Below are 26,129 nucleotides of genomic sequence, written 5' to 3'. Positions count from 1 at the left end.
GTGTCCAAGGGACGCAACTCTGCAGAGCGAATTGCGGCGCCTTAGACGACTGGGGCACTAGTGCCCTCGAATATTTCCATTTAAATGGGGTTATGGTGCTGACAAACCTTGAAATATTTTGAGGTCGAACTGGGATTCGAACCTACGGCCATAGGTTTCTGACACGTCTAAGGGACGCAACTCTTCAGAGGGAATTTCGGCGCCTTAGACGACGAGGCTACCCCTGCCGCAGAATGGTTTAGTGTTTTACAATTCTTCTCAGCTGTGGAACTTACCTTGCGATAGCATTTCATTTCCGAACTTAATTCGAACCCGTTACACACTATCTAAACTGGACGTTCTGTATAATCCCCTAGCACCGAACAGCGTCTTGTTCCTGACCGGTCAACTCACGGTCACTCCTGGCTATTACCAAACATGCACTATCTTATCTTAATACGGCATCTTGGCCGGTGCTACATAAATGCGATCCGGTGGCCAGTTCGTCAATCACCATCATGACGTGTCGCAGAATGCTGGCTGTTTTTGCAGGGTTGTGTTTCGCTGTCTCCCTCGCCGGGGCGCACATGCTTCGCGGAACAGTTAATTCCACTGAGGTACGTATTCCGGGCAGACGTTTATGTGCTTGTTATAATAGCTTTATCAAAGTATGTATGCTTTGAAATACTGAGTTTGAGTTAGTGCCAACATTTATTAATTTAGAAGTAAAAACAGCTTGTAACGTTGTATTTAATACACGTCCAGCCTTAGCGGCGATGAAGTTAAGTCATATAGATGCAGATTAGTATGTTACGTCTGTGTATCATGATAGTTGTCACTATCATAGCTGATGCACATTTAAGGACATCCTGGATTATCATACACACAATTAGATTCGTTGGACACACTGGATGTCCTGAAAAATCCGCTCTGAAAGAAATTAAATTGCCTTGAAATGATTGGTCCTTAGACGACTCACAGCGTTTTCGTCTTCGGAATGCCATATTATGACTTATACCACGATAGAACGGAGATAAAATGTAACGCTTAACCGAGGATGATTTGTTTGTTTGTTTGTTGATTTGGTGAAGGTCGATGGTTCAATCCCCGGCCGCGTCACACCAATATGATGGTACTAACTTGTTACCCTGCCTGGCGTTCAGCATTAAGGGGATAGAACAAGGACTGGTCGACTATAATGAGTGGGGTGTCCATGTTAAACTTTGGCATGGTATCTCAGTGAGCCATCACGACAAATCCGTTATGAGTCGGGCTAGTACAATCAGCCACACACACCTACACCTGCACGTCGCTTTATGAGTGAAGAGACACGTGAAGATCCGGGGTAGAAACGGTCTTCAGCAACCCATGCTTGCTGTAAAAGGCGACTATGCTTGTCTTACGGGCGACTAACGGGATCAGTTTGTCAGGCTGACTTGGTTGATGCATGTTATCGATCCCAATTGCGTGGATCGATGCTCATGATATTAATCACTGGATTGTCTGGTCCAGGCTCGATTATTTACAGACCGCCGTCATGGAATATTGCTGCGTGCGGCGTTAACCAACAAACCAACCAACCAACTATGGGTGAAGAAACGTGAACGCAGCGTTAAACCCCATTTCACCTCACATCTTGGTCACTGTATCAACAAGTCGAGGTTGCACAGCACGAGGGACCTCCTGCAACATGTGCGAAATTGATTAGAAGCGGTCGAGTCTACTTTAGAAAATGGGTTGGGCAAATAAATCGTCTCTGTTTAGATTACTATTTTTCGGTTGTAAGTAAGGTATGAAGTGTAAGTTACTTCCTCGGTTTGGATGAAATATTATTCCGTATTATGAACATGAACATGCCAAAATGTCAATTTACAAATCAATAGCGTGTGTGTCCACCCCTGGTTGCGATGCAAACAACACATCTTCGTCTCATGGAATGGACCAGGCGTGGAACAAAGTCCTGTGAGATATCTGTCCATATCTGCTGGAGCAAGTTCCTGGAGTGTCTGTGGAACATGTGGTTGACGTCGAAGGCGCCGATCCATCTCATCCCACATGTGCTCAGGGGAGCGCGCCGGCCAGGGGATGACATTCACGTTATTTTGTTGAAGAGAATCCTGAACAAGTCGAGCAATATGAGGCCGGGGGTTGTCATGTTGAAAGGTAATGCCTGGGCCATGACGACGCAAAAACGGTAGAACAACAGGGCCGATGATCTCGTAAGGGTAGCGCTGTCCATTGAGATTTCCCTCTACCACTATCAAACGGGTCCTCTGTCTTGCTGTAATCCCACCCCATACCATAACCCTGCCGCCCCCGAGCCGATCTTCTTCCAATGACGGTGGGTTCCTGTCAAAATGGGACGTCTGGCGGGTCTTCTAGCAACAATCCCTGCACATCTGAGGCGACGACGTACGGTTTGTGAAGACATTCGTCGAAGGCCAGGGATGCTTCTTGCAGTCACTGTTGCTGGCTGGAATCGATTTCGTAGGAGTGTTGCTCGAATCCAGTTCTCTTGTCGATTATTGGTTACGCGTGGCCTGCCACTCCGAGGATGGTCTCTGACTGCATTCGTCTGTTGCCAACGTTGCCATAAACACCAAATGGTGTTTCTGTGGACGTTTAATTGTCTTGCAACATCAAGTTGACTCGATCCTGCTTCAAGCATACCAATGGCTCGCAGACGCTCATTTTCGGACAGGCGTGGCATTTCGTAATGTTGGATAATTGCGTAATTTTGTTGTTTTTCTGAGTGGTTGTTGTCAGCACGATGCTAAACAATGCATATGGAATCCCGTTGACGCACATGTTTTTATACCCATTCTTGGGTAGTGAAATGCATGGGCCTTGCATAAAAGTCAACTTTTGCATGGAATGCATGCTTTTCTGTAGCAGTTGCGTTTTTGTGACTTGATTCAATACATGTACTACAATACTGAAAACCAAACTTTACTTGTTTGCGGATACCGTGTCCTTTAACACACAAAAATTGCCACAACTGCCCTGGTCGAGAATGATGTAAAACAAGACTTATAGCCACTATAAACGTGTAAAAAATCTTATAAACTTTATTTTGCTAGAATAAAGATAACATTTCTTTGTAAACCGCACGCATTGTGTGACGGACGGGTGCGTGAGTGGTATTATTATTTTAATCTTACATTGAACTTTTCAAACAGCCCATTACGCCCACCATTTCGAAGTACAATGTCACGTTATTTGAATTTACGACAGATTATACATATTAATCGATATTCTTTCAATTTATCGCTACACGTTTGTCAGGAGCTTGTTATTTGAGACGTTTTGCCAAATAACGGTTACAAATGATCATCGACACTGTCGTGGATATTTTTGCGCGTATTTCCTTTCTTCTCCCTCGAAAAAACAGTGAGGCAACCCCAATATGACTAACATAATCCTTATTAATAGCCGATGTCAGCTCGTCAATATAAATACATTCAATAGCACAGATGTTATTCTTCAGGGTTGGACGGTTCTCGGGAGCTATTGTTTACCCGCAAAGGATGGAAGTGTTTATTTCAACATCCGATACCCCAAGGTAAAAGTGAGTGAGTGGGTGAGTTGGGTTTTAACGTGTGTGTGCTTGTGTGTGTGTGTGTGTGTGTGAATGAGAGAGAGAGAGAGAGAGAGAGAGAGAGAGAGAGAGAGAGAGAGAGAGAGAGAGAGCGTGCGTGTATGTGCGCGCGTGAATGGGTGTGTTGGGGGGAGATTATGATCGTCGTCGGTCAGTGGGTCCACTGTCAAAATGTTTACGATTAAATTATTAAAATTCCAATCTCTTTAAAATCAGATCTTAGCTCTTCCTACCGCTAAACATAGGATCTATTTGTAGCGGTAGCGAACACTAAGATCTGATTTTAATGAGATTGCAATAAAAAAATAAAATTCAAAACGTTGGGCAGACGATACATAACACTTCCCACGGTCCTAGGGTACATGTATTAGCGGAAGTGCTCTCCCCAAACATTTTTACCGGAAATATCCTATTGAAGAATTCCCCGCTATTAAGACAGCTCTTCATCAACTTCAAGAACTGTGATCCTCATCTGTTTATCCTAACTTGCAGACGTACGCACCCGAGACGCTGGTGCTGTTCTATGACGACCAAGCAACCCTCATCAAGAGCGCTCCGGTAAGTAGGGTATTTTTCTATAGTGATATAAGGAAATCTACGAAAGGACTATCACATGTCTAAAAAAATTACATTAGTTTGTTAGCGAATTCTCCAAAGATTTACTAATGTGAAACCCTGAAGATCCGGGGTAGAATAGGTCTTCAGCAACCCATGCTTGTCGTAAGAGGCGACTATGCCTGTCGGAAGAGCCGACTAACGGGATCGGGTGATCATCCTCGCTGACTTGGCTGATTCATGTAAAAAAGATTGGAAACAGCCGAGCAGCAAATATCATATAGTACACAAAGAGGTTTGATAAATATGTACGGTCAATGCAAAGCAAATAATGAAAGGTATCAGATTTTGCCATTGACAAACTGTTCCATGATAGTGCAATTTTTGTTTTGTTGTCTTGAATGCAGTCCAGTTAAACATCCTAACATGTAATAGATATGATCTTACAAAATTGAGAATGCAAAAGCTAACATCGAATGGGTTCAAGGTCAAATAGGTTGTGTTTGAATCGCCGGAGTGAGTGAGTATGGTTTTACGCCGCTTTTAGCAATATTCCAGCAATTTCACGGCGGAGGACACCAGAAATGGGCTTCACACACTGTACGCATGTGGGGAATCAAACCCGGGTCTTCGGCGTGACGAGCGAACGCTTTAACCACTAGGCTCCGTTACCGCCCTTGAATCGCCGGAAATGTAGCGACGTGCATGCGTGTGTGTGTGTGTGTGTGTGTGTGTGTGTGTGTGTGTGTGTGTGTGTGGCTGCTTGTACTAGTCCGGACTAAAGCCGATTTTATAGTGCTAGCCCACTGAGATACTATGCCGCAGTTAACTTGAATACCCTACTCAGGCACACTATACTGACTCCAAGTCGACCAGTCCTTGTTTTAGCCCATAAATGCCGAGCACAGGGCAGGGTAACAACAAGTACCATCTTCAAGCGTCTTTTGATATGACGCGACCGGGGATCGAATCCCCGACCGTCCGCTCTCCGGGCAGACGCTCTACCACTAGAGGCGGTCGGCAGTAGGAAGATGGGCGTCCTGGTAATCAGAAAGGTAAAAATATGAGAAACATTTCTCTTTATTGTTGATTTCAGACCTGCAAGGCCAAGTACAATATTCTGAAAGCCGAGAATGATCAGTTTGTGAAGCTGACCCCCGACTTTCTGTTCAGCCGCTGTCAGACAGTTAAACACAATGGCGAGGCCTGGTACAGTTGCTATGGTCACCGATCTTTGGTAACCAGTCAAGACCGGATGTGGTATATTGGCGTCTCTCATTGCCAAGACAAAGTAAGACGTTTGAAAGAAAGTGTAAGTGAGTGAGTTATTTTTTACGCTGATTTGAGATGTATTCGGGCATTAAGATCAATATCTGGTGTGTCCACCATGTTTGGCGATACATACTGATGACATACTATTTATTAGCTTGTGTGTGGTTGCCCTTGGTAATGCCCGCCATTCCACCTGAAGAGCTACCGCCACCTGGGCCTCCTTTGGTTTGGTTTGTTGTTTAACGCCGCACCCAGCAATATTCCAGCTGTATGACGGCGGTCTGTAAATAATCAAGTCTGGACCAGACAATCCAGTGATTTATATCATGAGCATCGATCCGCGCTATTGGGATCGAAGACATGCTTCAACCAAGTCAGCGAGCCTGACCACCCGGTCCCGTTAGTCGCCTTTTACGACAAGCACAGTCACCTTTTACGGCAAGCATGGGTTGCTGTAGACCTATTCAACCGTAGAATCTTCACGGGGTCTCGTTGGTGGGTGCTGGGTGCTGGTGTACACTCTCCGCCCGAGAACATCCCACAGATGCTGTACTGGGGACTTGGCGGGCCAGTCCAATGTCTGTATGCCTTTTCGTCGGGAGATAAATGGTGGCGACTTGTTCACGATGCGGTTTGGCATTATCTGCCGATAATTCTAGCAAATGGAACAACGGTCGGGCGCAACATTTCGTCCACATAATGCACATAATGCTGGCCTCTACGTCGCCAACAACGTTTTCTGGCATCTGTGAGACGGAGGCAAACCCTTGATTCTGTATGTAACAGTATGTAATGCCATTGCCATCAATCAGAGACCATATACAAGTCTATTATATGGTCTCTGCATCAATGAATGTCCGTGGCGAAATTCTAATGTCGCCAATTAAACCCCATGCGGCAATGTTGCTGACAAACTTAGGAAAATAACACGAGTTTGCTTATTCCTGGATCCTGGCAGAGCCAAGGGACGCTACTTCGATCAGAAATGGCATCGTCTTCGAACTCCAGGCTAATGAACTAAGTAATATACATATACTTCAGTCAGTGTATGGCTGTTTGAAGTCGATAAAGTACAGTAGTAGCATGCTTGTTATGTTTACATTCACACGCGAAATGTTATTTCCATCACCAGCCGTCAGGCATCAAGCTGGACTACCTGATCAAGTTCCTCAACAGCCACCCCGGATCCTGCAACCAGACCTCCATTCCCCTTGTTGATGTAAGTGTTGGGAACAAAAGGATCGTGTATGTCTCAGGCAGGCGGGAAGGGGAGAAGAGATATTTTAATAATAAAAAAACAATCAAGACTCTGCTTAACTGAATTTATGTAACACAAGCCTCGCATTGTATAAAAGAAAGAAAGTATACTTTACCATCTCCCCGAGGCAAGGGCGTTACGTAACTATAAAAAGTGTTACTGGAATTTTACAGTCAGTTAACTCCCTTGCCAAGGGAAGATGATCCATTCAAGTGTTCAAAGAAAATAGTTAATAGCGAGGCGCTTGGGATTTTCTATGGAGACTAGATAAGTTTACCTACATGACTACGAGCCTAAATATTTATTAAGCATTATTAATATTTTCAATCAATTTCTGGGCCAATATTTAAAATAAAATCCCACCCCCCGCCAGGAATATAAACAATAAACTATAATTATGTGCTGACCGTAAAAGGATTTTTGAAGTGACGATTCCCACATCACAATTGAAATAATTACTGACACCCAACGTAGTAATTATACTCAAAGGCTAACGTAAATGTGATCATTTATTCATAACTGAAAACTGATGATGATATGGAACATAACGCTTTATACATCATTGATCTGACATCACTTTCTTTCTCAATCAGATTTCTTTAGCGGGGAATACAGATAAACACACATTTCTCAATTTTGGTAAAATAACAAACAATTCTCTAGACGGAATAAAACATTGTGATATGAAATTTTGAATTTGTATAAATTACAAATATTAAAAATATTCAGAAACCCCATGGCGTCATTTCTTCCACTTGAATTCCACTGCACTTTTAAAATCTTTAAAAATTAAAGATGTTTCTGATTCTTGTTCGACGCGACACTCAGCAATATTCCAGCTATGTGACGGCTGTAGGAATAAAACAGAGCCGTTGTGACCTGTGATAAATAATATGGTAAATAAGAATGTGTTGAAGGCAACATTTGCTTTCAAGTTTGTAATTAATTATCTTGTCAGCACATTTCAACACCTATAGGAAAGTAAACGGCATAGATCTGTAGTAATCTATTTCATATTACCCATCTGTACATTACACATCATAACGAACGCTTATTTATCATTATTTGTAATCTATTTTCAGATGATAGGATGAAAAACAACAACAACGAATATTGTAATATGGTGTCAGCTACTTGTGACTTATTATCGGAATAAATGGGTTAATATATGCGGCGTGATTGTTTGTTGTATCTTCTGAGGTAGCCATCGAGGCCTAATATCAAGCGCTGCTTATGCCAGTCGTATTGGTAGTCACACCGGTGTCTTGTGCAGACACTATCAATCCAGTACGAGTGAGTAGTGTTACGCCAGTTTTAGCAATATTCCCGCAATATCGACTATTTAAAGCCGTCAAATAGCTGGAATAGTGCTGAGTGCGGCGTAAAACAACAAACAATCAATCAAATAATTATCTAGTTTGACATAACAAACAAAACATAATCACACTGGATTTAAGAGTTTATTAAGAACACGCAAACTGTCTCTTTATCTCTCTATGTATATACAAAGAATAAGATTTGAAATAAAATAAAGCCTACAAGTGTTTAGTGATCTATATATGGAGTAAACAATAAGACAGGGAAACAAGCCTTGATTGTATCAAGTAAGTTTCTTCCGATAGCAGGGGGCACGGGTGGCCCAGTCGTCTAAGGCGCCGCAATTCGCTCTGCAGAGTTGCGTCCCTTGGGCCCGCCAGAAACCTATGATTGTGGGTTAGAATCCCGGTTCGCCCCGATTATGTGTCTAGGTTTGTCTGCACCATACCCGTGCTCTTGGGTTTCACCGAAGTGGTAAACGTCTCAGACCTGCATCACTTTGGGCTTTCCTCCCACATTAAGCTGACACGCCGTGATATAACTGGAATACTGTCGAAGGCGGAGTTAAACCCAACTCAAAGCTTTTCCTTATAGAAAAAGGGGCGATCGGGTAGCCTCGTGGTTAAATCGTTAGCTCGTCACACCGACCCGGGTTCGATTCCCGACATGGATACAATGTGTGTACCCCATTTCTGGTGTCCCCCGCAGTGATATTGCTGGAATATTGCTAAAAGCGGCGTAAAACCATACTCACTCATTCACTGAAAGAAAACGACATTGTCGAATGATGAGACTGTCAGTACGGTAATCGGAACATGATATATTTTGTATTTTACAAAAACATATAGTTATTAGCATCATTTCCAAATCAAACTCTTCTACCAGAAGTATAATTATGGTGAATAACTTGCATTCAAATATATATAAATTCATAAATATAAACGTCACCTTACTGAAGTGCAAATAAAACAGAGAAAAAATAACTTGGAAACGTGTACTTTCTGATCATAGACAAATCATTGTAATTGTGTTGGATTCTAAAAGACGCGAACAAATCTCATAACACTTATGGTCTTGAACAGAGAAATCGTTCATTTCACAACTGAATGCAATAGCGTTCCTTGATTTGTACCCGATCCATTAGTGTCTGTTTCAACCTTGAACCCACGGGTGTGCGGGTCTTCGTGTCATCCTGCGTTCAAGTCCGTTAACGAACTGAGCATGCGCAATTCATTTTCTGTGCAGGTTTTCCGAGCACTATTTCCTTTCAAAGTGGGATACGATGTTGTTTCAACTACGCTGTGAGGTAAGACAAAAGGCCAACACGGAAGGAATGTCCATCTACACCAGCTAGACTAGTGTATCCGAATGTTACCAAAGATCAATTGACTGGAATAGAAATGTAAGTCTTTACTGAGCATGCAATTAAAACAAATGTTTGAAACTTCATTCCACAATCACTGACATGCAGTCATTGGTAACTTCCTGGTTGCTATTGTTGCTACTGCTGCCTTTGATGACGAGACTGTTGCTGCTGACAGGGCTGTGATTACTGATGTTGCTGAGGCTGTGATTACTGATGTTGCCGAGGCTGTCATTACTGATGTTGCCGAGGCTGTCATTACTTATGTTGCTGAGGCTGTTATTACTGATGTTGCCGAGGCTGTCATTACTGATGTTGCCGAGGCTGTTATTACTGATGTTGCTTCTGCTGCTGAGACTGTCGTTACTGATGTTGCCGAGGCTGTCATTACTGATGTTGCTGAGGCTGTCATTACTGATGTTGCCGAGGCTGTCCTTACTGATGTTGCTGAGGCTGTAATTACTGATGTTGTCGAGGCTGCTGAGACTGTTACTACTGATGTTGATGAGGATGTGTTACTGCTGCCGAGGATGTCATTACTGATGTTGCCGAGGCTGCTGAGACTGTTATTACTGATGTTGCTGAGGATGTGTTACTGCTGCTGAGGCTGTGATTACTGATTTTACTGGGGCTGTTATTACTGATGTTGCTTCTGCTGCTGAGGCTGTGATTACTGATGTTGCTAAGGCTGTTATTACACACGTGCTGCTGCTGTTGCTACTACTTCTGCTGAGGATGTGTTACTGCTGCTGAGGCTGTGATTACTGATGTTGCCGAGGCTGTTTTTACTGATGTTGCTTCTGCTGCTGAGGCTGTCGTTACTGATGTTGCCGAGGCTGTCATTACTGATGTTACTGAGGCTGTCATTACTGATGTTGCTGAGGCTGTTATTACTGATATTGCCGAGGCTGCTGAGACTGCTATTACTGATGTTGCCGAGGATGTGTTACTGCTGCCGAGGCTGTTATTACTGATGTTGCCGAGGCTGCTGAGACTGCTATTACTGATGTTGCGGAGGATGTGTTACTGCTGCCGAGGCTGTCATTACTGATGTTGCCGAGGCTGCTGAGACTGTTATTACTGATGTTGCTGAGGATGTGTTACTGCTGCTGAGGCTGTCATTACTGATGTTGCTAAGGCTGTTATTACACACGTGCTGCTGCTGTTGCTACTACTTCTGCTGAGGACGTGTTACTGCTGCCGAGGCTGTCCTTACTGATGTTACTGAGGCTGTGATGACTGATGTTGCTAAGGCTGTTATTACACACGTGCTGCTGCTGTTGCTACTACTTCTGCTGAGGATGTGTTACTGCTGCTGAGGCTGTCATTACTGATGTTGCTCGGGCTGTCATTACTGATGTTGCTGAGGCTGTTATTACTGATTTTGTTGAGGCTGATATTACAGATGTTGGTGCTGCTGTTGCTGCTACTTCTGTTGAGGATGTGTTACTGCTGTTGAGGCTGTTGTTGCTGTTGCTGCTGCTCGCCAGACTGGCGTGCACCTTTCTTGCACTTTTCACATGTCAGCATTTCCGTTACTCTCTCCTGCCACTTTTCGAGATCGACGGGAATAATTTCTTTCTTATCCCCTGTCCGAGAAACCCTACAGGCGAATGGCCCCTCCTTCTTCGTGAACACCATGCCCGCAAACTTCTGCGGCACAAGTACTTCGATGACATAGGATGTGTCATCTCCCTTCGTAGAATGAAATGTGATTTCAACTTTCTGAGCAACATCTTCCTCCTTTAATGTATTCCCCTTATCATCCACCCACAGCATGTTTTGTTTTATACTTGTCAAGAGGTCGGTCTTGATTTGTCGCTTATCATTCTCCGTCAGAGAAAGACCTCTGACTTTGTAATGATATGTTGGGAGCCCTTCAGCATTCTCTCGCGGAGGCTCAGTCTTCTCTTCTTCAACTCCAAAATATATCACACCCCCCTTTTCTAGTTTTGTAAAGGTGGTAATGTAATTATATAGGCGACAGGATAGAATTTTCTCTACAGCTGCTTTGTCCGTAGGTAAATCCTTCCACTGACTGCCTAGAAGAACCTCCTTGTCAAGCCTCTTGAACTGGAGGTCCCTGTTTTCGTAATACGGCAAAGTATGGTCTTCCTTGAATTCATCCCCACCTATTTTCGATTCATTCTTGGTGTCGCTGGCTTTGTGAGATTTTGACATGTATTCAGCAATTTCACGAGCCTTTGGTCTCACTATGCTTCCGTCATTTGGCATGTATGTGTTGAAGTCCTGTGTTGATACTGATGACGATCCCTCGACATCCAGAAGGATATAATCTTGGTATTCGCCCCTCTCTGTCGATGGAAGCCATCGCCTTCGATAGTTCATCCAATATGGCGAGTCATCCTCTATCATGTTATTTAGATCTTTTTCGAATCTTTCATCAAATCGATCCAGATTTCTTCCGAAACCTGTATCACGGTTCTTAACGTGTGTGACTAAGAGTCCTCCATTGCTGTTTCGAAGACAACATACCTTTTGAAGAAGTTCAGTTTTGAACGTTTTATCGTTTTTCTTTGCATAAAAAGTACCACCCTCTACATGCATGTACAATATGTTTTTCTCATTAATTTTGTTGATCCCTGGAACGTTATCACCGCATGTACATTTGTTTGCTGGAAGAAACAAAATGAATTGAATTTAGAAAAAAGACATGATATTTTGAGCACGTCTTAAGAAAACATGTTTGAAGCTTGAAGCTTGTACAAGTGAGTGAGTGAGTGAGTGTGTGAGAGAGTATGGTTTTACGCCGCTTTTAGCAATATTCCAGCAATATCACGGCGGGGGACACGAGAAATGGGCTTCACAGATTGTACCCATGTCAGGAATCGAACCCGGGTCTTTAGCGTGACGAGCAAACGCTTTAACCACTAGGCTACCCGACCGCCCCGAAGCTTGCACGAACTCTTTTAAATGAAATTAAGACGTGGATGAATCTACAAGTAAATACTGTAGTATGACACATTTGAAGTAACGTGTATTTCACTAGTCGAGTGGATGGATGGCGGGTTCTGGCAAAAATGGTAATTAACATACAAATATCCACCCTTCCCGAGGCAAGGGAGTTAACTGACTATAGAAGTCCAGTTTCCACCCTTGTCTCATTGTGCATAGCATCGCAACATGATGCATCACATATCAGTATCGTGCATTTCATCGCATTGCAACATCGTGCATTACATAGCAACATCGTGCACCTCATCACAACATCGTGCACCTCATCGCAACATTGTGCATCACATAACAACATGGTGCATCACATAGCAACAGAGAGCATCACATAGCAACATGCATCGCATAGCAATATCGTGTACGCATTGCAACATCGTAATGTCGTGCATCGCATTGCAATACCCTGCATTGTACGTAACATCGTGCATCGCATGGCAACATCGGATGCGTTGCATCATAACATTGTGGACCGCCTCAGTGGTCTAGTGGTAGAGTGTCTGCCCGGGGAGCGGAAGGTCCGGAGTTCGATCCCTGGCCACGTCATACAAAAAGACGTCATACAAAAAGACGTCAAAAAGATGGTACTTGTTGTTACCCTGTCTAGTGCTCGGCATTAAGGGATAAAACAAGGACTGGTCGGCTCATAGTCTTGGGTGACTGAGTGGGGTATTCATGTTAAACTTCGGCATGGTATCTCAGTGAGCTAGCACTATAAAATCGGCATTAATCCGGACTAGTACAAGCAGCCACACACACACACGTGCATGCATGTCGCTATGTAAGTGCAATAATCTTGAACGCGACGTTAAACCCCATTTCACCTAACCTCATAACATCGTACATCGTATCGCAACATTGTGCATCCCATCGCAACACTGTGCGTCACACAGCAACATGGTGCACTGCATCGCAAAGTGGTGCACCGCATCTCAAAGTCATGGGACATGATAGGGAGACGTGTACATCAACGTTGTAGGCCGCCGACCACGTTGGCTGAACTTGGCCAGGCGCTGCATGAGGAGTGGGACAGACCCCCTCAAATCGCCTCGTCGAGTGAATGAATCTTGGACAATTCCTGACAGTATTACGCACTACTGAATCAACAACGTCAACTTTGAATTTTCCCATCTTACCCCCATCGTCCTTCAAGATCCTACTGTCATACTACTGTCATAAAGTGTTCTCGACTCGTTCATCATTATACATTAATTACTAGAAACTAACACCTTTGGAAATTTTAAGTTATTTCCGGGTATCCCCTACTTCTTTTGAAGAGTATATTTGGCAGCCCATGGAGAGTCCGTGTTCGAATTTGTCCCAAGCAACCTATGCTAGTCATATGGGGCAACAAAATAGACCAGGAATGCATGTTCAGTGACTTGGATGTCGCGGTGACAGAATTGTCTTGTCCGGGAGAGTTATTGACATATATTATTCGTCATACATCTTGCATATTAAGGCATAAACAACAAATAATGAAAGACAAGCATTTTGCAATTATTCGTGCTAAAATTATTATCCTTAAATATCACCCACAAGCCATGTTATAAAAACGGTTTACTCACTTTCCGTGGGAATTTCAACTTCTGGATTGATGACCTCTGACCTGAGAACACAAAACGATCGATAATTAGGGTGTGGCTCCGTAGCATCCACCCACAGAAATCGGTAGACCGTAGACAGAGTAGTTGCTTAAATATTTCTGAATCAAATATATGTAATGAGTTTCAGAAATGCACTATCCTATAATATCTTTACATGGATGTGTGGTAGAGAGAGAAGATAGCTCTGGCACACACCCTATTCTATGCGGGTGTGATGTCGGCCATTTGTGCCTAGTGTATTTTAAAACGGCGGAACGACCGGACATCGATCGATATTGATTCATAGTTAAAAGGAATTTGGAGGTATCATACATAGGGGTCGATAGAATAATCACCATAGACCATGTAGATGACAAGTTTTTGTGCATGATTTGCGATAATCCTTTAAAAGCAGCGATTCTATGCAAACGGTGCAGTTTCCACCCTTGCCGAACTAGGCTGGATTTTCGTGGCTCGTTTGTAGGGCCAACAGTGGCTATTACGAGTTTTGTCCCTTCTATCTCCGTCCTACTGACCAATCCAGTGCCGTAGCCAGCCCGGGGGCTGGATGGGGAGAAGGGGAGGGGAAGGGGAGGTGGAGGTGGAGGGGAATACCCCCACCCCACCCTACCCCCGGATTTTTTATAGAAAACATTTTTCCTTGTGAATGATAACGAATAAAAAATGAATAATCTATAATCTTCAATGAAAATCGTGATTTTGAAATTTGTTTCTTGGTTTACTTCCTCTTATAAGTATGAGAGCAACTTAACTGTGTTTCTCACTACACCTGTTGGTAGTGTAGCCTGTGAGAGGTCATTCTCAACCCTTCGGCGCCTCAAACTGTGGACAAGATCATCCATGACTGATGAACGACTGAGTGGCCTTACAGAGGCACAGATTACATTCCATGCCCAAAAGCAGTTTATGACGGAAGAAAGGACTGGCGCAGTGAAACAATGTTAGATTGTAATAACACAAGATCACTCCTCTAGAAGAATATGATATTATTAAGTTGTTTCATTTAATGTGTTCAATGTTTTGCTGAACTTTGCCAAAGATGTTTGAAATATGTTTCAAATAAAAATTACCTCTTTTAGTCATGTGTTGTTTAGGCATGGTATCACAGTGTGCTAGCACTATAAATCGTCCGGACTAGTACAAGCAGTGTCTCACACACACACACACACACACACACACACACACACACGTATGCATGTACGTTGCTATATAAGTGCAATAATCTTGAACGCGACGCTGAACCCCATTTCACCTTACCTCACCTCACCTTACCTCACCTCACTTATAAAAAAATCTGTATCTGGTATAACGACCACACGGATGTCCTCGTCTATTCTCCACGTTGGGATCCGCTAGTGGCGAAAACGTTCGCGTGCTGAGGTTTGAGGTAGAGGACAGTTCTGGACAAGCACGGAATTCTCATATCCCCCGCCAATATGACATGTCCGGTTGTGTGCAATGCATTAGCTCCTGTGAACTATGTTCACTGGGCCTTTTTGTAAATGGTCTAATTGCAGCACTAAAAAAAGTTATTACTGGTGTTGTTTTCTAATCTGCAGTTAATGATATGTAACTGTATTTGTAATGAGTAAGGATGAGACATATGGACGAACAACTTCTTTGTGACAATTAGGAGCGATGGTTTCGGTGTAGGTTCTAACACCGTTATCAAGCAAGTGAAGTACAGAGTATGGTTGACAAGAATATATACAGGATAGGAGGTAGTGTTTATACAGTTGAGTAGGTTTAAGATCACTTACACTGTTGTATTTGTAATGAGTTGTGTTTCTGCATGAAGTTAGTCAGTGAATGCAACAACCGTGTCCATGACACTTTTGGAGGAACATACACACAAGCAATGCAGAACTTACCGACAGGAAAGGAAATGTATTCAATACTGCGAGATGACATTATGTGCCAGGTTTGGTGAAGAAATATGGTACGGTTTTCAAGATCTGCTCCGGAAACGAGGACTACCGCCATTTTCAGTCTAAGTCAAAGTCGTTGCCATGGAAACTCGAAAAATATATCTTTTAAAAATCCCAAACTAGATCTATCTATGTGCCAAGTTTGGTGAAGAAATGTGGTATGGTTTTCAAAATCTGCTCTGGAAACGAAATGTGACGGACGGACGGAAAGACGGACGGACGGTACCAATTCCTACATGTATATCCCCCTTCCACTTCGTGGCGGGGGATAATAAAAGCGTGCCTGCGTACCTGCGTGCGTGCGTGCGTGCGTGCGTGCGTGCGTGTTGTCGTTCAGATACTTACTTATGTATCTTGGCCGGAGGATCGTCTTTGGAGGAACCAGGTCGGGATCGTTTGTGCGAGCCTCGTGTTTTCATGCTTACTATCGGCTAGTCTAGAAATAGTTGAAAGTAAAGTGTTAAACATATACTATTAAATCATTTCATTATAGCATCACTATTAGAAAAATCAATATATTTTGTAACAAACTTTGACAAATCGGACACGGTCCAATCTCAAATATTATTATTTTTGTTGTTGTTGTGCATATTAAGATTAAAGAGACCCCAATGATCATAGGTTTCTGGCACGTCTAGGGGACGCAACTCTGCACAGCGAATTGCGTTGCCTAAGACAGGTGGGCCATGGGCCCTATCGTCGATTTGAAGTGTTGCTTGGGGTCGGAATGAAATAAAATAGAAAATTGAATGATTGTAGCAAAAAAGTGTTATATTCACAGCAGTGAAATATCAAACATTATGTTCTCTGCAGTGAAATATCTAGCGTCATGTTCACTGCAATGAACATAGCACTTTTCTCAACATCGGAACACTCAGCCCTTCACACCGAAGTAAAAATAAATGTGTTTCTTTCAGTGACACAGACACAGAATCAGAAAGTTCACTTGATTATTATGACCACAAGTTCCAGGATCATGTTGCTCGAACTCTTTCTCTTGAAGTTCTAGTGACGAAACTGACGCAGAGCGACAGTAAGAAGGAAACAGAGGCTATCTTTTCAAAATGGAGAGACAACGTAGTGGAAAAAATGGTTGGAAAACAGTCTGTTAAAGAAGCTGGAAAAAAATACCAAGAAAGGAACAAATAAAGCAAGAAATAAGATGAAATATGTAACAGCAGAGAATAACTGTTTGTAGTAACCCGTAAACCCCTGAACAAATTGCATGTCGACGACAGTACAGTTCACAAAAACAGAGAGACGAAATCGGAAGAAGTTGCACAAAAACGAAAAGAAAGGTGAAAGAAGAGTGAAAAGACGTATAGAAATACAGTTAGACAACGAAGTTGAAATAATTTAACTAAAATACCAATAGAAAACATGAAGTTGAAAAAAGAACTGAAAAACAGACAGCTGTGAGGTGAGGCGAAATGATTATTGCACTTACATAGCGACGTGTGTGTGTGTGTGTGTGTGTGTGTGTGTGTGTCTGCTTGAACTTGTCCGGACTGATGCCGATTTATAGTGCTAGCCCACTGAGATACCATGCCGCAGTTTAACATGAATACCCCATTCAGACACAGTATACTGACTCCGAGCCGACCAGTCCTTGTTTTAGCCCCTTAATGCCGAGCGCCAGACAGGATAACAAAACAAGTACCATCTTTTAACGTCTTTTGGTATGACGCGGCCGGGGATCGAACCATACAAAATGTCATCAGATAACAAAGGGGTGGGTGGAGTGGATCCGTCATAGCTTCTAAGTTAATAATCCGTAAAGTAACAACCCACCTTATAGGAAGGGAGGTAACTGCCGTAGAAGATTTACAATACATTCCCGAGGAACACGGCCTTTCCGAGAATTACAAATCATTAAAATTCGATTGACACACCTGGTCAAAGGGAGAAAACTACGGCAATAAAATGTGCATTCGTACCTACTAGAGTTGGCCACGAATGTCGAAAGTGCTGATTAATATGAATAATAACATAGTTATCACCGTTACCATAATAGAATCGTCATGGCACCACTACTGACTCATATGCCCTAGCTTTAGGCTTAGTTCAACGATCGTAGCACTAAGTGAAGTCGACCACAATTTCCATACAATAGACCGACAGTAATCGCCCGAGGATTTGTCATCGCCAGTGTGTTGCATCAACGGAACCGAACTACCATGGATTTAAAGTACATGTATGCTCCGAAAAAAACGAATAAAAAAGTCGCCAAAACACGATAAACAACCATGGTACGACTTCAAAGCTGAACACACCAGCGTCAGAAATACCTGCACATTCACTAGAATATAGTCGGGCAGTCAGAGATCCAGTGATCCTGTGGTGTCAGTCAACCTACCTTGGTCTTCAACTACTTTCGATGTGTCGATTGATTTGCTTTGCTCCGTAGCTTGAAGAAAAATTCAGCTGGTGTGTATTGAATATTATTTCCCTGTGTCGGTGAAGTGCCCTATTGTGGATGTTTATGTTGCTGCTCAACAACTTCCTGGTAGAGGGAGGTAACTCAGTGTAGTGTGGTTTACAAAAAAAACATCCGATCACAGGTCTCGTTAAAATCAAATCTCGGTTGGCGACTGGCGAGCAGTAAGATTTGATTTTAATGAGATTGACATCATATCATTACAACCTGGATGGCAGGTATGGGTCTTGGCACGACTAAGGGGCGAAAACTGAAAAAAAACCCAGTGACGGCGTCTATACAACTGGACTTGTTTTGTTTCGTTATTATAACTCCATACGTTTCATACCGAAATGAACGTTGGTGTATTTGTAAACTATTTATATTTTATGTCCGCTTCATTTACTTCGGCCATAAAGAAAACAAAAACGTCAACTTGAACAAAATGGATTTCCCCCCTCTACCGCAGTGACCGTGCTTGCGTATATTTCGGGAGGTACTTTGACATGGCGTTTTTTGAGGAAGGCCTTGTTTTGTATCACGTTTCAGACTTTCAATATAGTTTCAGATGTCTCTCATCGATGGCTCTTCGTTGTGTCGGTTGAACCGGCATTGTTTCTAGGATTAACGGTAGGTTGCCGTGTAGGCAGGGTCCGCTCTGGGGTCATAACGGGAACTCTTGTATACAGAGCAGTTGAGTGCTGAGAGTACCTCTTTCTATTGTTATATGGCAGTGTTATTTATTGTAAACAATGATTATAACTGTATTACATTGTTTCTTTTGAGATTCAGCAGAGGTTCATATATTTTATATTTGGACAATGAGTAGTTGTCGGGAATGTAGTACTATTTAACTATGTAAGCAGTGGTGGGGAAGTTATTATATTTGGATGCTGGAATTATCTGTAAACTTCCGGAATGGATGTAAAGCGTTATCAGAGACCATATAATAGATCTATTATATGGTCTCTGGCGTTATAGAAATGTGACAGATACAACATTGTACATATTTATTTTATTCACCTTCAGTATCTGCTTTTAAGTGTTCAACTTTAAACATAAATCATTAGTTAAGATAGATTAACTGTGATGTCGATGATTGCATTATGTATATTGTTAATATTACTTATCATTCCTTTAATATGTTTCAGGGTGTAGATACTAGATATTACATATTAGATAGATAAATATGTGACCGATCCATTGGCGAAATAAACGTCTCTCACCCGTAGCGTGTGTTTGGCTATCACATCATTCACTGCCCTGCTACAGAAACATGTGGAATATTTTGTGATGTTCTAGTGACACTGGACTGGTCAAGCCCTGTGTGGAAAGTGCTCGAAGCTAGTCAGACTATGTAAGTGGAGTGGGCGCGTGCCTGTCATATGATATTTCATCTGCCATTTCATCAGACATTACATCAAGACCAACTTTCTGTGAAGATCACTTTTCACCCTGATGTTCCACCTAGGGCTATCTCGGAAGCTTGACCACTGTTGCGGCTAGGCGATTATTATTCTTGTCATTGTCATTTCCACAGCACTCACATTTTATACTGCCATGGAATAGCGTACGACCAATCTATCGTGTACTGCCATTGAATAGCGTACGACCAATCTATCGTGTACTACCATTGAATAGCGTACGACCAATCTATCGTGTACTACCACTGAATAGCGTACGACCAATCTATCGTGTACTACCATTGAATAGCGTACGACCAATCTATCGTGTACTGCCCATAGTAATTGATGTGCATGCAGTTTTTTGTATTGATACGTAATCCTAGCTTATTTTGTAATACAATTGTTGATTGCGTACCGTTTGTTGGTTGTTTGGTGGTTTCATACTAAATTCTTCTACGTACAGATTATTGTTTCAATTTGGGAATCGTTACACGTAACCCTATTCAGGATCTTTGAAGTTCTTTTTGTTTTTTTGTTTCCCAAACTTGAGTGGGAATGACCCTTGGATTCTTTTTCGGAAATTAACTCATAAAACTATGTACTGTGAAATTTGTATACACATTACGCTCATGATGAGCATGTCTTTTTGTATAATTCATATATTTGTATTATTCGCTGTCAAACGCCCCGGACATATGGGTTAATTTTCGAAGCTCAACCCATGACCTGTTTAATATTGTTGTGAAACCTTCAGTTGCATAAAAAATCGGACACGTGCTAACTTGTGCCGTTTACTGTTCATGATATTTTTATTTTGTGATTTTGCGTATCCATGACTAAGATATAGTTCATTAAGTGAAGACAGGCAACTGGTGAACTAGTGCCTTTTGCTATTCTTGGCCCTGTTGTACAAAGCGGTCAAAGCTCTACAACTGTCTTAATTAAGTCTACATTAGAAGTATATTTCTAAGAAATATATCAATATCAAGTTTAAACGTTACTAGGTTGTGTTTCGTGGAGATTGCTCTTTTTTCACAAATAAAAACATCTTTTGTACGTTGATACGCCCGTTAGCGCAAAAGAAATAAAACATATTTAAGTAAATTCTACAGTGTACCCTGTGTAATCCGACATCTGCCTAATTGGTAACAATAATAAACACTCATTAACGCTAACCAGGAATAATTAGGAGATAAACATACTGTATTTTGAATATAGAGCTAGGTTACCTGGAGATTTAACCGCACTAAATTGAATTTGGAACCGTACTGGACTAAATAAAACGCGAACGCTTTGATGTTAGCAAATTTATTGAGTGAAGCGGCATGGGTTGAGTCCAGTGTTTTGAGTGGGTTGTCGACCTGAGTTAAGGATTCCCCGACAACAGCCTGTAAACATATGGCGCTGTATAAGCTCAGGCAGTTTGTTTACACCGTAATATGTCACTCGAACATATGACAGGCATTGAAAGCATATAAACACGGCAACTTGGTAAGCTAATATGATGTGTGCACGCCTACAGAAAACTAAGCAAGCTTTCGTTCTAAACCGCGCGTCACCATTATGACGTCATATCGCTCATTGTGACGCAAAAGATATGACGTCACAGTCGTGTATAGAGAAGCGCCAAGTTCAAAGCTCTCTGTTGTCCCCAAAACATAAAATACATTCTATTAAAGATTTATACCATGATTTGTGCACGAAAATTATTGCCACTCATCCTTTGACTATTTTAGTAACCGCAACTTTGCATTTTGTAACCTGTAATTGTAGGTATAACAAGAGTTTGCCACTAACGTGGCTATATCCCCCACACCTGTTGCAGAATTTATGACATAATTAAATCTAAACAAACCTAATCTTTTTTAACCAAGGTGGAACTTGTCATTGAAATTGTAGAAAAATAAGAGTTTGGAACCTAAGTCCATCTTTTTGTCATGAAAACGTAAAAAATAAAATTTCTAAAACTTCTAAATAGCAAAAGGCACTAGTTCAGCATGTACCTGACAGACCTGCAAAGTTTGATGAAAAACTATTGAACGGTTTATGAGTTATGCTCCGGAAACGAACCCTACCCTCACAGAACCTAAGTCCATCTTGTTGCCATGGAAACGTAAAAAATAAAAATTTCTAAAAGGCACCAGTCCAGCATGTACCTGACAGACCTGCAAAGTTTCATGAAAAAAATATTAGCTACCGCGGTGATGCGGACGTCAAACCAGCTGTTTTAATCAGAGAGGGTTTATTGTGATTTAATAGCCTCTGTATGACCAATCAGAATCGAGTCATTTTCAAATTCATTGTAGAATCTACAATGAACCAATGAACTGTTCATGCTTGGTGCAACACGAGGGTGTTATGATGCCGAGGTATGTTTCAGACGCAAATTTTCATAACATCTGAAGAAGTGAACGTTGTCCGAGAAGTGCGCACTTCAAATATATTTGTCAGCGATTTTGAATGTAGATCTACGCCAAACTCAGAAGATACATTTTCATTGGTTGTTCATTTCTAGCGTATGAGCGAGAGGACTTCTGTGCGAAGTTGGTGATAGGAGAGATGGAGCAGGTGACGTCACTTCCGAAACGAAGCCATCGTGGCGAATGGGTCCAGGATCGTGTCAAAATAAAAAGACGATATTGCGGAAACAAAACCCCACTCACTCACTCACTCACTCACTAACGAAGGACGTCTTTAGCCGATCACAGTTGGCATCCACGTGCTGCTCGTCATATGAAATGTTTTGTATGGCAGTTTAATAAATCCATTGCGTGTTTGCATTTAATATCAAAACAAGAGTGATATTCATTATTCACTTTATTACAAAATATATATTGACATCAACATTTCATCATGACAAATATGAATTTCATGATGGCAATCAAGCATTATTGACTAACAGTTGATACGGATAACATAATCATGTGAACATATTAAATACCTGTTCATCCCCCTACCCGTAACAGACATGTATATATAAATAGTACACAGTTGAGTGTAAACCATGCCTGGCGATACATTGTATTGAAGCCTTTAAATCAATGAGCTTGCAACAGCGTTGATTTGAACAGAGTTTGATTTATATCAGATCGTGTCAGCTTGTTGCGGGGAGGAAATCCTGAAGTGATGCAAGTCTTAGACGGGTATTGTACTGAGAAACCTTGAAACAAAATCACGATTATAAGTATCTGGCAATTCCGGCGCTTCAGACGTCAGGACCAACCGTTTCCCTGGTATGAAACAGGATGTGGAATCATAAACAATATGGACATATAACGACTTAAATAAAGAGAGACTATAATATAAGTAGAACAGATTTGTCTCACTGTTTTCAACAAATTGTAAGTACAGGAAACATTGAGAGATGAACATACAAACATGATATCAAAATTCAATATGAGCTTTCGATATTTCTTTAACAATAAACAAATATGAACAACACAGAAATACCAACAAGACGTTGCAGTTACAATGCCATCAGCAAAACAAGGAGAACATGTCCTCATTCTTTACTGTAAAAGGCGACTAACGATTTGGCGAGGTCAGGTTCGCTGACTTGTGTCCCAGTTGCGTCGATCGAAGCTCATGATGTCAATCACTGGATTGTCTGGTCCAGCCTCGATTATTTACAGACCGCCCTCATGTGGCTTGAATATTGCTGATTGCGGCGTTAAACAACAAACAAACAAACAAACAAACAGCAAAACAAGATGGTTGCTACTAATATCAGGATCAGTTCTCCGTATCTGTAGATTCCGTAAATTCATAATATCAGAAAGAATCAAGATATTGGTAAACAAATAAATGTATTATATGTGAAGTAAATAACACGCCGATAGATTGGTTGAGATACGCAACGACTGAAAAACTGATTTCGATCAAGCCTAAAAACTTATAATGTGACGATGCAGCGGGACTATTAAAACGATGGCAAAGTGAAGTATATGATTAACCTTTAGTGTTAATGTGGAAAGTGTATAAAATATATGGGATAAAGACCTTGGCCGTATTGTGACGAGACAGATGTCATTGAATCCTAACGCAACCGAGATATCTAGAAGAGGTATTTTTTTATTTGAAACAAAAGTGCTACTTAATCAAACAAACAATGGTATCTTGGCAATCCTCCTTTACCACCCCACTATATTGTTCATGTTGTTTCCATTCAACCCGTATAACAAATTTGCGTTATTTCTAATCACCAGTATTTACTAATTCATGCACGCTGTCAATACAGACTCATTCACAACAATGTACAACGGTATCATTGAAAATCAACGACATGGTATTTACAATACTGAAGAATGAGGGTGGTCTCTCCAAGGTGAAGGTCAACATCAGCTGACTAGATTGGCATCTTTCGCCAGGCCATAGAACACCCCAGCCTTGTCTTGTAACAGGACCGAGGGGGACTCAAACTCCACGATCTGTCCAGCAGCCAACACCATTATTCTGAAAATGTAGGAAAATAACATGTTGGAAGGCTTTTCGACAGTGACATACAGTAGGGTACATTCATCTTCAGAAGTAAGTCCCATCTGAACGGTCCTTTGAATTGTGATCAGGCTGCGGCTGCGTATCTAATGTATGGGTACTTAGAATGATACGTTTTAATGCAACAAAGCTGTTACGTTTGAACATGGTTCACGAGCTTCTAAATGCAACCACGAAACGTACGTTTCTCGAATTCGAGCCATAATGTTTAGTTCAATTTCGGATTAAATATAGAATGCTGGGTTATGTGACTACCACGTACACTATCAGTCGTATCACTTTACAATCACGCATATATGCTTGAAATGTACAGTATACATGAATATATAATCCATATCTATATCTCATATCGTCTCAACGCGAGGAGTGTGTGAGTTAAGGCCACATGGTGATGTTGCATGGGGACTGAGGCATTCGTGACAAACTCTGTCATTCAAGCAATTTTCGCCAGGGTACGGAAAGGGGCAAGTGTTGAATAATACTGATTAAGGGTACAAGGCATTCAAAATACTCGTGCACTATGCATGTCATTGGAAGAGAATTTTATGGGGACTGTGTGACCTAAATTATGTGTCACTGTACCCGTCGTGGCCACCAGTTTGCCTTGGCCAGACTTGATTATTAAGAAGCCAACACAATAGTTGCAAAAGTCCTGACTGCAGCGAAAGGTTCTACATTCGCTTCACTCTGTAAGGCTAATTTGACATTTCTTTCTGAATTTGTGGATCGTTGCTCATGCTATCAACCCCTGGTTTGTCTGGTCCAGACTCGATCACCTGCTGCCTCACTCACTTGTCGTAGTCCATGATGGTGTTGAGTCTGTGGGCGATGGTGAGGACTGTGCAGTCATGGAAGGCGGAGCGGATGGTCTTCTGGATGAGTTCGTCAGTTTCCATGTCGACGGCGGCCGTGGCTTCATCAAGAACCAGGATCTTCGTTTTCCTCAACAGGCTGCGGGCCAAACACACCAACTGACGCTGCCCGACACTAGAAGGACATGAACACAAATATCAAATTTACGGTGTATGTTTGTTTGTTTGTTTAACGCCACACAATATTCCAGCTATATGACGGCGGTACATAATCGAGTCTGGACCAGACAATCTTGAAACAAGCGTTGGACGTTTACCTCCTAGATAATCAGGGATTCAAACCCACGACCACACACCATGTAAGGGTAACTAGTTTTGGGGCAGGACTCGAAGCCCTTGTCTGATACCCCGCTGCTAGCGTCTCAGGTTCTGTCAGTATGTTCTGTATCAGCTCAGGGGGCAGGGATGGCCCAGTCGTCTATGGCGCCGCGATTCGCTGTGCAGAGTTGCGTCCCTTGGGCACGCCAGAAACCTATGATTGTGGGTTCGAATCTCGGGTCGCCCCGATTATGTTTCTAGGTTTGTCAGCACCATTCCCATGCTTGTGGGTTTCACCGAAGTGGTAAACGTCTGAAACCTGCATCACGATATAACTGGAATACTGTTAAAAGCGGCGTTAAAATCCAACTCACTCACTCACTCACCTCAGGTTCTGTCCTCCCTCTTCACACTCGTGTTGAAGGCCTTTAGGGACTCCGGACACAAACTCCTTCAGATGGGCTCTCTCCAGGGCCACCCACAGCTCGCTGTCTGTGTGCTCCTGGAACGGGTCCAGGTTCAATCTCATACTGCCGGAAAATAGCACCGGATCCTGCAACAGAAGCATCACTGTCACCACCTTGGCAATTTATTCGACATTTTTTATGTCGTTTTTTTATTGAAACCTGACTCATCTCACAGCTTTATCGTAGCCCTACGACCATCTTAGAAAAACTTTGTACGACCTCAGTCATAAGCCATACAGAGACATGTTTGACAGACATGATGTCATTGTTGTGAGGCGTTAAATCGTCTGTTCTTACCCCTACCACCATGTCGACGGTCACAAATTTGCATGAAAATGAAGAAAATGCTTTTATTCGGACATGAAATTA

The 26,129-nt window shown here is 42.2% G+C and overlaps 3 protein-coding genes across 5 annotated transcripts in view; 1 reads left to right on the top strand and 2 right to left on the bottom strand.

The window, feature by feature from the left end:
* Positions 1-442: 442 nt before the first annotated feature.
* On the top strand, positions 443-7,833 carry LOC124112996 (transmembrane protein 145-like). Of its 3 annotated transcripts, none has more exons than XM_046473214.2 (6): positions 443-596; positions 3,467-3,541; positions 4,070-4,135; positions 5,229-5,444; positions 6,537-6,623; positions 7,745-7,833. In XM_046473214.2, exons 1-6 carry the CDS (start codon positions 498-500, stop codon positions 7,754-7,756), a joined length of 555 nt encoding a protein of 184 aa, XP_046329170.1. In that variant the 5' UTR covers positions 443-497; the 3' UTR covers positions 7,757-7,833. The 3 variants fall into 3 exon arrangements, with proteins under 3 accessions (XP_046329170.1, XP_046329171.1, XP_046329172.1); XM_046473215.2 differs by having other exon boundaries at positions 5,229-5,448; XM_046473216.2 differs by having other exon boundaries at positions 444-596; positions 5,229-5,423.
* LOC124112995 lies at positions 7,193-18,379 on the bottom strand. Its single transcript, XM_046473213.2, has 4 exons — positions 18,204-18,379; positions 16,193-16,283; positions 13,881-13,921; positions 7,193-11,978 (listed from the first exon to the last, which is right to left on the bottom strand). Exons 2-4 carry the CDS (start codon positions 16,264-16,266, stop codon positions 10,789-10,791), a joined length of 1,305 nt encoding a protein of 434 aa, XP_046329169.1. The 5' UTR covers positions 16,267-16,283; positions 18,204-18,379; the 3' UTR covers positions 7,193-10,788.
* A 4,092-nt stretch (positions 18,380-22,471) lies between these two features.
* The window catches only part of LOC124112997 (multidrug resistance-associated protein 1-like), a 56,935-nt gene continuing 53,277 nt past the window's right edge, over positions 22,472-26,129 (bottom strand). The window contains exons 28-30 of the mRNA XM_046473217.2: positions 25,680-25,846; positions 24,956-25,150; positions 22,472-24,121 (exon numbers count right to left, since the gene is read on the bottom strand). Of these exons, the coding sequence (XP_046329173.1) occupies positions 24,007-24,121; positions 24,956-25,150; positions 25,680-25,846 (477 nt within the window). The 3' untranslated portion in view covers positions 22,472-24,006. The remainder of the gene's footprint in view (positions 24,122-24,955; positions 25,151-25,679; positions 25,847-26,129) is intronic.

The sequence above is a fragment of the Haliotis rufescens genome, unplaced genomic scaffold, assembly GCF_023055435.1.
Source record: "Haliotis rufescens isolate VD_foot unplaced genomic scaffold, xgHalRufe1.0.p SCAF_18, whole genome shotgun sequence".
Taxonomy (NCBI): Eukaryota; Metazoa; Mollusca; class Gastropoda; order Lepetellida; family Haliotidae; genus Haliotis; species Haliotis rufescens.
Note: the sequence above shows the minus strand (reverse complement) of the source record. Positions and strands in the feature narration are given on the sequence as shown.

What these genes read in the sequence shown, in the direction of transcription:
- LOC124112996 (XM_046473214.2), top strand. Translation starts at nt 498, where the DNA reads ATGACGTGTCGCAGAATGCTGGCTGTTTTTGCAGGGTTGTGTTTCGCT. An exon ending in GAACAGTTAATTCCACTGAG is followed by an intron (nt 597 to 3,466) that starts GTACGTATTCCG and finishes GTTATTCTTCAG; the next exon opens with GGTTGGACGGTTCTCGGGAG. An exon ending in TCAACATCCGATACCCCAAG is followed by an intron (nt 3,542 to 4,069) that starts GTAAAAGTGAGT and finishes CCTAACTTGCAG; the next exon opens with ACGTACGCACCCGAGACGCT.
- LOC124112995 (XM_046473213.2), bottom strand. Translation starts at nt 16,266, where the DNA reads ATGAAAACACGAGGCTCGCACAAACGATCCCGACCTGGTTCCTCCAAA. An exon ending in CCTCCGGCCAAGATACATAA is followed by an intron (nt 13,922 to 16,192) that starts GTAAGTATCTGA and finishes TTGTGTTCTCAG; the next exon opens with GTCAGAGGTCATCAATCCAG. An exon ending in AGTTGAAATTCCCACGGAAA is followed by an intron (nt 11,979 to 13,880) that starts GTGAGTAAACCG and finishes TGTTTCTTCCAG; the next exon opens with CAAACAAATGTACATGCGGT.